Source organism: Argentina anserina, chromosome 1, assembly GCF_933775445.1.
Source record: "Argentina anserina chromosome 1, drPotAnse1.1, whole genome shotgun sequence".
NCBI classification, from domain to species: domain Eukaryota; kingdom Viridiplantae; phylum Streptophyta; class Magnoliopsida; order Rosales; family Rosaceae; genus Argentina; species Argentina anserina.
Window position 1 is genome coordinate 6,736,344 of NC_065872.1, and position 14,109 is coordinate 6,750,452.

Here is a 14,109-nt window from a genome sequence, read left to right on the forward strand (position 1 = left end):
AAAGAGAACCTTAGGAAAATAAAAACTAGCCAAAAAAGAAGCTTTAATCTCTCCACCTACAATACAACTCCTTCCATTTGGATCTTTTAAGTTTGACTGTTGGATCCTGCTAAATCGATCGACATGGTTCGAGTGCTTTGCATGGGCACTGAGCAAGCAAAGCTAATAATAAGGCAGCGAATCCAACAATGACAGAACTCAAAAGCATGGTGGTCATATATGACTTGAACAAGAAGCTTCAAAGAGATCAAAAGCGCCCTCTCTGACCCTCGTCATACTTGTCTGTCATGTATGCACATTATTAATCTAATGCCATACACTCTCCACCGTACCTTCCCCATGCTCACACTCACACGCAAAGATAAAAAGCCAGCAATCATCACCACCAAAATCCCCCTTACCATTTCCCAAGAACCAAATCCTACACGCCTTTGAGTTTGAGTTTCTTTGCTTCTAGTTCTTGATCTTTCTTTGTTCCTCTTAACCGAGCCATGAGAGTACCCGTCACCACACCTCAGACCAACAACAACAACCAATCTCCAAACCCTAAACCCGAAACCAATCTGGGATTCCACACTCCTTCCCGCATCAATCCAAACCACTGCTACGAACCAACCTCGGTTCTCGACCTCCGTCACAGCCCGAGCCCGGTGGCGGCAGATAATAAGCCTTCGAAAGTTTCAACAATCTCCGACGTCCTGACTCACCAAAATCACCATGATCAGCCACTGGAGTGGGACGAGCAGGTGGACTGGGACTCCATCATGAGAGACTTGGGCTTGCACGACGACTCTGTCCCAAACCTGAAAACTACTACTACTACTACTAACACACACCTGAACCACCACCATAACGGCGAGCCTCATTTTCCTCATCTCCCGGAGTACCCTCACCCTCAGCCATTCGATCCCACCCAGCTGGTCCACTCCGATTTCAACCTCACCGAGGTCTACTCCTCCCAGAATTTCAGCCACCACAATCTGATTTCATACGACCAGACAGACATTAGTCCATCCCTCAACTCCAACGTAGGGTTTGATTTCATCGAGGAGCTGATCCGAGCCGCGGACTGTTTCGACTCAGACGAGCTCAACCTAGCTCAGGTCATCCTGGACCGGCTGAACCAAAGGCAGCGATTATCATCACCAAACTCAAAGCCGGTCGGAAGGCCTCTGCAGCGAGCCGCGGTTTATTTCAAAGCCGCCCTCCAGTCCCTCCTGAACAACTCGACCGGCTCAAGTCCAGTCCGCAACCTCTCCTCCTGGTCTGAGATTGTCCAGACGATTAGAGCCTATAAAGGCTTTTCCGGAATTTCGCCGATCCCGATGTTCTCACACTTCACAACTAACCAGGCCCTCCTAGAAGCCCTCAACGGCTCCAGCTTCATCCATGTCATCGACTTCGACATCGGCCTCGGCGGCCAGTACGCTTCGCTGATGAAAGAGCTTGCCGAGAAAGCTGACGTGTCGAGGATCAACCCGCCGGTGCTGCGCATCACCGCCGTCGTGCCAGAGGAGTACTCCGTCGAGAGCAGGCTGGTGAGAGAGAACTTATCCCAGTTCGCTCAGGAGCTCAAGATCAGATTCCAGATAGATTTCCTCCTCGTCCGAACCTTCGAGATTCTCTCCTTTAAGGCCATCAAGTTCATCGACGGAGAGAAGACGGCAGTTCTTCTATCACCGTACATCATGCGCCGCCTCAGCTCAGTCGATAACGTCGGAGCGTTCCTCGGTGATATGCGGCGCTTGTCACCGAGCGTGGTGGTGTTCGTCGACGGGGAGGGGATGTCGGAGTCGGGAACTACGTCGTTCAGGAGGAACTTCGTCTCGGGACTCGAGTTCTTCTCGATCATGATGGAGACCCTTGACGCGGGAGTGCCGGGAGGAGAGATGGTGCGAAAGATCGAGACGTATCTGCTGAGGCCGAAGATAGAGGCGGCGGTGGAGGCAGCCAGGAGGAGGGTCCCGCCGTGGCGGGAAGTGTTTCACGGCGCGGGAATGAGGGCAGTGGAGCTGAGCCAGTTTGCGGATTTTCAGGCGCAGTGCTTGTTGGGCAAGGTCCAGGTCAGGGGGTTCCACGTGGCGAAGCGACAGGCCGAGCTGGTGCTGTGCTGGCATGATAGGGCCCTGGTGGCCACCTCAGCATGGAGGTGTTAGGGGATTTAGGGGTTTAGCTTTAGTTGAAATAAGTAGCTCTTAATTAAGGAATTATGGGTTATTATAGTCTCCTGTGTTTTTTTTTTGGTAATGATAGTCTCCTGTGTTTAGTAGTGTTAACTATTGGGGTTTGGGGGAGATTGGGATGTAAGTAAGGGGATCAATGTAACTTCAAAAAGATCCAGACCAGTTTGATATCAATGGTTTGGGATCAGGTCTGTTGGTGCAAGTTTCATGGTTTTTCTGTAACTTTTTGCTTGTTTTTATGAACAAAGATAACAGGCCAGGAAAGCTAATTAATTATGAATCTACTCATTCTAGTGTAGCTAGGTTCTCATGTTTTCTTTGAAAGATAATGGTGTCATCTTTCAAAGGAATTAGATCATACAATAAGTTGTAATGGTGTATGGACTATCGATTTTTTTTAGTTGGTCTTATTTTTCGACGTAAGTGGACAAGTGGTGGCACCGTTATATGACTTAGATCTCTAAGTAAAATTACTCTATAGCCAACCATCTATCATACCTTCAATCAGTTCAATATTTGATTTTCTAAGAGCAAGGACTAAAGTCGTGAGATGATAAAGCTGATAAATCATTGCACTCAGGTGAGAGCTCTCCAGTGGCATGGTCTGTCAAACCACCCGAGTGTAGTGGCAAAATTTTAGGATGTTGAGTAGAACATCAGCAAACCACTTTTTGTTTTGGACAAGTATCAGCAAACCACTTGAGACTGTAAAAATCATTAGCAGTTCTGTGGTCCTATAACATTTTCAACTTTGGTGTTTCAACACAGAATATAACCGTCCATAACTATAATTTCATAAACTCCAGCTAAGAGAATTAACAAGTCATAAAACATTTGAAGGAAAAATGAGTATGTATCAACATATTTAGTGGCAGCCCTGCAGCCATAGACAAAATATATAACTCGGTTTCAGAACCTGAGGATTCCCATAACAGTAAAACTGCATGCACTTCATCCGGTCACACCAAAAGAACATTCAGAAGCCATTAAGCACACAGTCTTGCAATTTTACCCCTACAAAATCAAACAAAAACACAATTAATCATCTGCAAACAATCCATGAAAGCCATTCGATGATCAAGCAGGCCTGATACAGGTGCCTAGGCCATAATCTTACAAAATATATATGTACATTGCTTACAAATGAGAATAAAACAACTCTCCTACAACACTAGAACCAAGCCTGATACAGATGCCTAGGCAGCCAAGAAGACCGTTCCAGATTGATGATTCAGTTTTTCTTTGCAACGGAATATCTTTAATATTATGTATTATTCCATGACAGATAAAAAAACATAATTTCACAACATACTACACTTTCTTGGTAATTACAATACATGCCTCTATATAGAAATTATAGCTTGCACGTACATACCTTCAGTTGGACATTAGTTCTCCCTCATTAATTTACTTTTCATTAATAGAATCTCTGTGCACAATAAGATACTGAGATGTTTTAAGGTAGATGAAGTTGATATATAATGATATAATCCATTACACCATCAGTCAGCTTCTCCATTCTTAAAAACTGTCAGATAAATTCCAAATGGTCAGCCTAAATAGAAAACAGAGTTTACGTATACTTGCAGCCACATGAAGTGACAAACTAGTTATCATCAACATGTACTGAAAAATGTATTAGTTTCAGTGCACACCGCACAGCATAACCGATATATGACTATTACTTTAAAGAGAACGGAAATTGGCACTCCAATTTTTACAAACCACACTCCTTTGAAATTCCCTATTTACCCTCAAATTCCTTACTTCGACTAACCGGGCAAGAGCACAATTACAAGGAAAAAGCTACAAAGGCTAGCTAACAAAAAGGAAATCAACTCCCCAACATCATTCATCACCTGCGTCGGTGGCACCACCTGGGAATGACTTTGTCAACAGGGAAGCAGAGGAAGAAATGTGATTATGAGTCACCTCCCGAGAGAAATTTGATCCTTCCATCCTTTTGTATTCCCTCTCTTTTTTTCCAAATTGGGTTCTCTTTCATGAGTTCGTCTATTGCATGATTTGCATCTCTTAATTGAGATTTTTCGACGATGATTTGGGATTAATATACCCATTATTTCAATGAGTCTTCTCTCCTCCGCCACGGCGCCGCATGCAAAAGTATGCCTCTTTTCCTCCCCTTGTTATTCTTAATTAAGTGCAGCCCCTCATCTGCTCCTCCACCATCTCAATTGTTGTCTTGCCATTCTCCTCATCGCTGGCAAAATTGATGGGTCAATGGTGGAAGGAAGTTGTTTGGCCATCTCGGTTGCTTATTTAAAGGACATAATAAGATTTGATAGTGGTGGACTGGTGGTAGCGATGGCATCGGCAGTCGTGGCACGGTGTCTCTGACTCTACCTTATCTAGAGTCCATTAAAGTCTGTTTCAATAGAATCGATGTCAGTTTCGTCTAAGAAAAATAGAATCGATTGCAGTGATGAAAAATTATTGCTTTCAGAGGTTAGAGTGAAATTGAGACTGAGAACAAATACAAGAGGAAAAATAAATATAGATATAGAAGAACGAAAGTAAGGAGATGATAAATAAGCGGAGGGCAGATTGGGAAATTTATTGATTTGTGAGTGTGATTTGTAAAAACTGGAGTGTAAAATTCAGCTTCCTACTTTAAATCACTCTATTGAGCGTTTTGAAAGGCGTTCTAATACCATAGAGGAACATTAGAAAAAAAACATAATCCAAGAAAACAAAAGGTAGAGAAAGAATCAACTTTGCAACCTCTCGAGTATCACAACTAGAGGTATAACTATTCAAGTCCTACTTGAATTTTCAATCATATCCATATTTCCTATATCTCTGAGAACGATAACACATATCCTATATATGATGACCGAAACTGAAACCTATGGAGGACAGAGAAGTGGCGCAGGGAAAATGGCTGAACCGAGAGAGTGGAGCAAAAAGTCGGTTACAGTAGTTGATGTTTCCTCGGAAGCTAGTTTGGATTCAGTTAATGGTAGTGTTTCACTGAAAGGGCAATCTCCAATTCAGGGCGGTGGTGGCTGGCCGACAGCCACACGAAACTCATGAGTCAAATAATTTCCTAGAACTGTCAAGGCTTGGAAAGTGCCATGACTGTTCGGAAATTGGGGGATTTGGTTAGATCTCATTCCCCTGCAGTGATCTTCCTATGTGAGACAAAGCAGAGTATCACACCAACAATCTCCGGAGCAATACAAAGATTCTTTAAGGGTGTTACATTTGAGCCCTCTCTTTCGGGGGCAGGAGGTTTAGCTTTGTGGTGGAAGCCGGAGGTTGAGGCGGAGGTACTTTCAAAAAATAGAAATATTATTGACACTATCATTACAGTTACGAATTTGAATGTTACTATTTGAGTTTCTTTCTTTTATGGCCCTCCATATAAGGACCAGAAGCAAGTTTTTTGGTCCTCAGTGCTGAATAGGGCTTTGACTCCTACTTTGCCTTGGATTTGTGTTGGAGACTTTAACAAAATTATTTTGAATTGTGAGAAGGAGGGGGTGTCTATTGGGCTTGGAATCGAATTCGCTTCCTCAAGAACTTCATGGATAATAACCTACTAGCATATTTGAACTGCTCAGGTCCGAGATTCACATGGGAGAACAGAAGAGATGAGGATGATGGGTTGATAAGGGAAAGGTTGGATCGTGCAGTAGGAAATGCTGAGCTTCTGAGCGTTTGGCCAAATGTGCACGTCGTGCATGAACCTAGAGTGGGATCAAACCATTGTCCTCTTGTTCTTTACTCTCAATCCAAGAAAAAAAGCCTCATAACTTTTAAGGTTGAAGCGAAGTGGCTCGAGGACCCAGAGTGTTTGGCTCTGGTCTCGGCAGCTTGGAACTGTAATGACTCAGGAGATCATTTCTTGTGTTGGGAGAAAAATTTGAAGCAGTGTAGGGTAAGCTTGAAGAAGTGGAGTAAACAGAAATATCCGAACAATAAGGCCATGATTGATTCTCTCAATTGGGAGTTATCTGGTATTCAGTCGAGTTCAGGCCCTGGGGGTTCTCATGAGAGGGAGAAAGCAATTCTTATGGAGCCTGAGGTGGTCTGGAAGTTGGAGGAAGCCTTTTGGAAGCAAAGATCTCGTATCAACTGGCTCTTAAAAGGTGATAGAAACACTAAGTTCTTCCACCTTTCCACCATCTATAGACGTAGCAGAAATAGAGTAAGTAACATTTGCTTGGACAATGACAATTGGATAAATGGGGACAATCAGATTAAGGAGGCATTTACGCAATTTTATAATCAGCTCTACACAACTAATGGTCCGAGGGATTGTAATGAGTCCCTTAGTGCTGTTACTGGTCAGATTTCTAGCGAGCAAAATGCAGGCCTCCTAAACCCTTTAACCTCAGAGGAGGTTTTCTTAGCTGTCAAGCAGCTGGGCAATCTTAAGGTGCTAGGACCAGATGGCTTCCTAGGGTTTTTTTTATATAAACAATACTGGGAGGTGGTGAGTGACAATGTGAATAAGACAATGTCTTTTTTCTCGGATGTTAATTGCTCGGTGGATATCATTAGCAAAACAAACATTGTGCTCATTCCGAAGGTGCAACATCAGGAGATATGGGGCAATGCATGTGTTCAAGTATATAAGGCAATGGATAATTGAGTAACTAATAAGTGGTACAGTAGTCTTAACAGAACATACAGAAAATACTATTCAAAAGCAAGAAGCCAAGAAATGAGATTAAAAGTGAGAAACCAGAGGTTTACCGTTAAAACGACGCCGTTGCAATGTTAGTTTTTCATCTTTCAATTTGGACTGATAAACCCGGCCCAACAAACCTCACCGCCCCGAAACCAAACCTCCATAACTGTTTTTTCTCTCCTTTGCACTCATTCCGTTCTTCCTGAAGAACAAAAATGGCGCTTCTTGGATCCAACATAGCTAGTGAGGTCAGGTTTCATATTTTTCTACATTCTTCCATGATTATTACGCTTCATTTTAATCAAGTTTGGATTGATCAAGCTTTAATCTGAAATTATATTGCTGATATTGTGATCGTTTGAGGTATAAATCAATTTCAACCTGGTGGGATTTGATTATTAAAGAGTATCTGGTTTTGTATTCAGATCATTTTAATTCTGTCTAATTTGTGTGTGATCATTAGCTGTTGCTTTCTTAGGTATTGTCATTATTGGCATTATTGAAATGCTCGAGATACATTTGAAACTTGAAAGCGTGTATCATTGAATATAGTTATGCGGAATTTGATGACTGGGAGATTTCGGTGCAGGTAGGGCTACGGCTGCTGCTTTGTCCGCTTGGTTCTAACATTGTTATCCGAACGGCGTGGTAAGAGCTGGTTTAATGTTTGTTTTATTGATGGTGAAGTCTAGAAGACTAGAAGTGGTTAGTTTTTGTGGCTTATGATTGAAGTTGAGGCTTTCTTTGGTACAGTTGTTCTGTGGGGATTGCTGTACCGGTGTACTGTACGTGCAAGGCAATCGAGAGGAAAGATGATCCTGCACAACAGAAGTGGCTTCTGTATTGGGCAGGTTGGGATTTGTTGTGTCTTTGTTTCCCTTTCGTATGTACTTGGATTTTTGAGTCCTAGGCAACTGAATTGATTTCTTTGTTTTTCCACTCCACACCGAACGATTGCAGCTTATGGATCTTTCAGTCTTGTGGAAATATTTTCGGATAGGCTTATATCTTGGTAAGGCTCTGACCGGTTTCCCAAAGTAGCATATCTATCATGTGGGAAACATTATCTTTTAAGTTTATTTGGTACTAAACAAGACAAGCCATGCTGTTTCAAATCCGTATAATGGTGCTTACAAAATGACTATCCATGTCATTTCTTTGGTCACAGTACTTTGTCTTCTTCTATTTATCTTTATTTTTACCCAGAATCTATTATCTATGTAATTGTCTCATGGAATCACACCTATGGGTATAAGGAAAGAGTAATCCATTTTTCTCAGGTCTATGCACTTGCCAACTGTGGTTATCTCTATTGGTGTAGAACATGAAATTAGATATGGTTAAAAATGATTATAGGCATGTATAGGAGAAAAAAAATGATGACCAGCTTTATAATGATATATATCAATAGTACTTGCGTAGGCTTCTGTCTACAGTCATGAATTAGACTGCTCTCCTAACCTTCGGTTGGAGCTTTTAATTATGTGCAGGTGTCCATACTACTATCACATGAAGTTTGCCTTTCTTGTTTGGCTCCAACTTCCATCTGCTGATGTAAGATAAATTTGCTCTTCTTTGGTCTGTTTCTGTCAGTAATTTAGTATCTATTTAAGAAGAATGAACTTGGTACCCTGAGTTGGTTTGACATGTCTATCATCTCTTTCCCTTATCTTGGGTTCATTTTGGTCATATCATTACTTACCTCTTATTGTCCATACATCTATTTTTCCTGTATTTTATGGGCAATGTGTGTTAAAGCTGAGTAATTCCAATCAGTTATCATTTTTTTTTGTTAGTGAAATACAAAATCATTATATATAGATATGGAGAAGAAACAAATTTACGTTGCACGAGTGTTTATAGGGTGTCTCATCATCTGACCTTGTGATTGCCTTCTGAACCATGTTCTTAATGTTTTTCTTAGCATTACATATTTAACTTCAGTTATGTGCTCAAATTTATACATGGAACAACTTGAGTTATAATTTGCTTGCTTTCTTCTACCAGAAATACTAACTGCATGTTTTCTATCCAGGGGGCAAAGCAGTTGTACATGAACCACCTACGCCCATTCTTTTTGAAGAATCAAACCAAAGTTGATCGGATTTTAGGCCTTACATATGGTGAATTGGTATGGCCTCTTTCTGCAGTTAGTCTTGGTGACCGTACACTGGAAATTTTTTGGTCCGAGTCAAATTCTACTTTTTCCAAAACTGCTTATTTGTTTCTCATTGTGCGTCTGTACTTTTTTTCATTGCAGGTCAAACTTATCAGTGCACACCAAGGAGAAATCCAGTATGCTAGGGCCATGCTCTTGAAAGTATTTGGCTCAGGTAAGAACATTGGCCAGACACCCTGTCACACACATTTGTGACATTTTGTTAGTGAAGTACAGCAACGATTGGTAGTTACTGCTTGAAAGGCATCTAGTGAACCATTAGGTCACAGAAGCTAGTGATAATCTATTTACTGAATATCACAGTCACGTCCTCCTTGACAGATCAGTTACCGAGGGACAGGGCTAATAGAGATCTGCCACAGAACAACGCAATTGAAGGACAGCCTAGAACACCTACAGAGTCTGGCTCTGGTCTCGATGATTAATTTTTCTTAAAAGTGCAAATGTGCATAGTTATGAACTGATTCCCTTCCTCTTCAAATGGTAAAAGAGAAGAGAAGAGACAAGAGACCTGCCTCACCTGTGATAAGATAGCAGTAGATGATATGTCTCAGTTTTGTTAGTATGTTGCTGTGGCACAACTTGGTCTTTAAGTTGCGTTTTAGTATCGAATTGCTAAGCCATGTTCTCCCTCCGTTGAGAAAAATTTATGTATCAAAGTTACTATGATGAGCAGGCACATTTAAGCCTTTCTTGCTTGCCATACGGTTAATGTTATCCCGTTCTCTCCTTTTCTTCATTATCTGAATTCATTGCAACTTTGTACTAATGCTTCAATTCTCGCACCCATTTCTTTATTTCCGATGAATCGATTCAGACAGTTTGGTGGCAGAACTGAAGTAGTTCCTTGTTTTTTTTTGACAGAATTGGTGGCAAATTTCTAGTTCCTTGTCGTTTTTGTGGCGTCTTTGGAGTTGAAAACCGTTTTGATTACGTGAAACAAAGTGAAAAGAAAACCAAGAAAGTGTTCAAAATTATAATTCATAGCAAACAGTTACTATTTTGCTTTCATTATTCCTCTTCCAGTGTGATGCTTTAACATCGAGCAGGGAAAGTATAGGAAAAAGTTATGAGAAATAGCAATGCAGCACTGAATGGAACTAAAGATGAAAGACAAGATGGAAGTTATCTATTATATACTCTTTTCCAATGATACAACAATCGCCATGGTTGCTCCATCTAGGACCCAACTCAGTCAACAGTTCATAAATAAACGATACAGTTACAGAGCAGGGTTAAGCGTATAAATTAGTATAAGATAACAAATGTTCTACACTCAACTAAAGTGAGGGTCACGGTTCCAGAGCTCAATAAAAATCTGTTACTACATAGGGAGACCAGTGCCATCTCAACTGTTACCCTCACTGCCACGAGATTGATGTTCAATGTTTGCTACTAAATCCGGTCCACATAATCGTGTCAACTCTTCCTGTATAACAACAAAAAACATACAGTCAAAACACAATAGATTTCATATCAGCAGCGTGTTAGTCAAACAATTCAGGAATCCCTAGCAACTTATTCGTTAAGCAAAATTCAGGAACCATGAAATTGCTATTGAGGTATCAAGCTAGCACCAGCTAACAAGAAGCAACTAATATTAACATCCTATACACAGGTAAAGACACAACAAACTGCAATCATCAATGGTAAGACCTTTATAGAAGAATTTTCAGACGCAAGCTTCTCGCATTCCTGGGAGAGCCTTTGCAGCTCATCCTTAAGGCCATGATTCTCATTGGTCAGTCCTTGTACACTTTTTTGTAGCTCTTCGCACTCCGCCTGGGAAAAACATAACAGGATCCGTTAGTTCAAGCCTTATCATAGGTTCTGTTATGACATAATATGTTATCATCTTCCAGTAGCACTAGTTCTGCTTTGTTCCCTCCCACATCCCTGCTCGTGGTGCAATCACATTAGATGATGACCTTTCTTGTGGTCACATCCAGTTCACATCCCCCAAACTAGGGATGGGAGGGCTTCTCAACCACTTTTCTAAAACAAGGTATAATCAAACAAGAAAACAGGCATTTATAAGTGCATTTGTACCTGCTTTCGCAATCTTGACCTCCTTGCAGACTCCCTATTCGACTGCTTCCGTTTCTGTCTTTTCAGTTCCCGTTCATCCTGTCATAATCATCAAGGAAAGGACAAGGATACTCAGAATTTCTTCAAGATGATTACATGTGATAGGAAGACAATATTAGGATATATTTCAGCACAAACAATAATATGTAATTCACTTCTTTACTATTGAAAAAAAAATTCACAAGCCACATGGCCCTAGTGATTAACCTACCAAAATTTTGCTCTTAAATTTTACGTATCAATACACGCTTATGGAAATTACTAGAATATGAAAACCATAAAGGAGACAAGTGAATTACAGAATGACAAGTGAAAAGTATGCACTAAAAGAATAACAATTCAGAACATGAGATTGATACTTAGCCATAAAAAAAAACATGAGAAAGATATGTACCTGAATCCAATGGTCACCACCGACAGCTGATGGGGCTCCAGATTGATTTCCTCTCATTTTTGCACTTCCAGCACCAGCAGGGGAGGCATTCCACAAGTCCATTCCCATATTCAGACTAGTTGCAGGCATAGAAACTACTGGCTTCCCAGGCACTGAACCCGTGTTATTTTGTGCATTCGCTCCTGAAAAACGTGAGAAAACCATGTAAGTGCTAGTACCTTTACCAATGTCTACACATACAGACACTTAGCAGGCCAAGATATATAAATTAAATCACACAGTTACCGTACCATCTGCAAGCATCTTGTCAAAGCTTCCCTTCTTGTTCGCACCATAGTCCTACGATATAACAACCATATCTTCATTATACAAAATTCATAACTAAAGTTATCACTTGTGCTAGGCTATAATCTAGAATCCAAAGCACAAAATATACTGCTGAAGCTGATATATGTAGATCGCAAAAGCTAGTTTACTAGCCATTTAAGAAAGGTAGAACAAGTTGCAGAGTCAGCTGCAGGGCATACACATACCTGATGGTTACCATTCTCCTCGCTCCCATCTGATGAACCCTCACTACCACTTTCAGCACTATTAACGAGAAATTTTAACCAATGTCAAGGTAAAGACTGGGCACAGCATATCTTTAACCAATGTCAAAGTGAAGACTTGAGAGCAATCTAAAGCTTGTAAAATACAATGCAAAGATCACTGACCTTTGTGAAGCACCATCATTGCCAGAACCAGAAGTTGCTTTTCCACCCTCCCCAGCTTTGCCACTAACCAAGCCTGTACTTCCTGCAGCACCCTTTGGTTTTTTGGCAGAAGCTCGCTCTTTTCCCTCTGTGCTCTTCCCTTCTGATTCTGGATTTGCTGGCGGTACAGAGGCAGGCGTCTAACAAAATTGGAATAAGAATAAAATCAATTAGTTAATCAAGTTAGAGCCTTCCTAATATGATACAAGTCTCCTTTCATTGATGATGCAAGGTTACGTAATCATATTAGAGGAAGAACATCATACCGTGACCATACCCGGATGAGCATAAACTCCACCTGGAGGATACATGGCAGGGTACGGAACTGGAGTTCCATAAGGCGGCATCATAGGATGCTGCAAAGTAGCAAGCAACAATAGTGAACATAAAAGTCAAACCACCTTTTTCATAAATCACAGTAAAAGACTGCAACCTTCTCTACTATAGAACATGTACATGAACTCACCTGTGCTCCCCACATATACGGATGTGGCGCCGGCGAAGCAACAGAGGATGCGAAAAAGGGCGGTGGAGCAGCTCCAGCACCATAATAAGCCTAAACAAGAAGAAGAAAAATGAGCTGTGAGAAATTATACCAATTTACTTTGGTGTCATCTTCCTCCATACTACACAAATAATTACATATCGATCTAGAATGTGTTTTTGTCATGAACCTGCATAGAGCTGGACCAATCAGGATACGAAGGCTGTGCTGGTATTTCCTGCACAATCCAAGCAACCACAAGATTAAAACCCCAAAACCGAAAGCCCTGACTATATATGAGAAGAATTGAAACCACACCTGAGCAGTTGAAGATTGTTTGGAAGGCTTAGAGGGTGTGCCCTCTTCCCCTGTCCCCATTTCAATTGACTCAGCTGTTTCTCCTCTACTCCCAAATAAACCAGATCAAGTTTATCCTCAAAGATCTCTATAAGCACCTGAAAAAGTATCAAACATTCAACCCTAAATCCAAGCAGAAAAACCAAAATTACCTCATTAATTAGCCAAACCAAATCATTACTGTACCCGAAATCAAATTTGGATGCTGCAACTGAAGACCTCCCCCATATTACATTGAACCCAAATTGTAAAAAGAGTAAAAGACTGAAAAATCCCTCTCAAATTGCACTATTCAGCAACAGATTTGATCCCCAAAAGCTCAAACTTTACCAATCTAATCAAACACCCCAATCTTATCCAATTTCAACTAATGTTCTGAAACAAAATTAAGAATAGTACTTAATTTCCGACCAAAACAGCAACTCAGATCAACAGAACGGGAAAGTAAGGGGGTGATGTGAACTAAAAAAGGAAAGAAAGTGAGAGAGAGAGAGAGAGAGAGAGAGAGAGAGACCTGGTTTCATGGAGTTAGGAAGAGTGAGGTGGAAGTCCAGGTGGAACCACTTGAAGAAATCAACGGCTAAGAATTTGAGAGAGAAGGAAGGAACACCTAGGTGGCCGTGTCTGTTTCTTCTGAGCTCAGTTCGATTTTTGTTGTAGTTGTCGTTGTTGGAAAGACGGGACTGAGAGTCTGAGTGAATAATGAGAAGGGGGGGGGGGGGGGAGAGTGGGATCGTGTGCGGCGGTGGTGCACCGGAGGAGAGGGGAGGCTAGGGTTTTGACGTTTGGGTGGCGACACGTGCGAGGGAGAGGCGTTCCAGCTGGCCACGTTTCAGTGGATTAGATCGTGACGGAGCTGTGAAACCACGATGACTCACCCTCACAGCTACTCTCCCCTTTTTTTTTGTTTATCATCTCAATAATTGTTTTTCTTTACTTTACTTCTCTCCGCCGACTTTTTCCTCCTGTATCTACCCGGCGCCAGTGGTTTTGCGACACGATAGGATAGGGT

General features: G+C 41.4%; 3 protein-coding genes across 6 annotated transcripts; 2 read left to right on the forward strand and 1 right to left on the reverse strand.

Moving 5' to 3' along the window:
* Positions 1–305: 305 nt before the first annotated feature.
* LOC126786576 (scarecrow-like protein 15) lies at positions 306–2,459 on the forward strand. The gene has a single exon (XM_050512432.1). The coding sequence runs from the start codon at positions 492–494 to the stop codon at positions 2,154–2,156; it is 1,665 nt and encodes a 554-aa protein (XP_050368389.1). The 5' UTR covers positions 306–491; the 3' UTR covers positions 2,157–2,459.
* Positions 2,460–6,990: 4,531 nt separating this feature from the next.
* On the forward strand, positions 6,991–9,749 carry LOC126786181 (HVA22-like protein k). 2 transcript variants are annotated; one of them, XM_050511941.1, is made up of 8 exons: positions 6,991–7,088; positions 7,430–7,488; positions 7,594–7,691; positions 7,801–7,852; positions 8,331–8,394; positions 8,876–8,971; positions 9,101–9,173; positions 9,346–9,749. In XM_050511941.1, the coding sequence occupies exons 1-8, from the start codon at positions 7,056–7,058 to the stop codon at positions 9,363–9,365; spliced, it is 495 nt and encodes a 164-aa protein (XP_050367898.1). In that variant the 5' UTR covers positions 6,991–7,055; the 3' UTR covers positions 9,366–9,749. The 2 variants fall into 2 exon arrangements, with proteins under 2 accessions (XP_050367898.1, XP_050367890.1); XM_050511933.1 differs by having other exon boundaries at positions 6,992–7,088; positions 9,341–9,749.
* A 377-nt stretch (positions 9,750–10,126) lies between these two features.
* LOC126786163 (G-box-binding factor 1) lies at positions 10,127–13,812 on the reverse strand. Of its 3 annotated transcripts, XM_050511916.1 has the most exons (13): positions 13,612–13,812; positions 13,250–13,472; positions 13,059–13,143; positions 12,931–12,978; positions 12,723–12,812; positions 12,523–12,612; positions 12,218–12,396; positions 12,035–12,092; positions 11,792–11,840; positions 11,502–11,683; positions 11,069–11,146; positions 10,676–10,801; positions 10,127–10,448 (listed from the first exon to the last, which is right to left on the reverse strand). In XM_050511916.1, the coding sequence occupies exons 2-13, from the start codon at positions 13,252–13,254 to the stop codon at positions 10,368–10,370; spliced, it is 1,071 nt and encodes a 356-aa protein (XP_050367873.1). In that variant the 5' UTR covers positions 13,255–13,472; positions 13,612–13,812; the 3' UTR covers positions 10,127–10,367. The 3 variants fall into 3 exon arrangements, with proteins under 3 accessions (XP_050367873.1, XP_050367882.1, XP_050367865.1); XM_050511925.1 differs by lacking the exon at positions 13,250–13,472 and having other exon boundaries at positions 13,059–13,195; positions 13,612–13,811; XM_050511908.1 differs by lacking the exon at positions 13,612–13,812 and having other exon boundaries at positions 13,250–13,574.
* Positions 13,813–14,109: the final 297 nt, after the last annotated feature.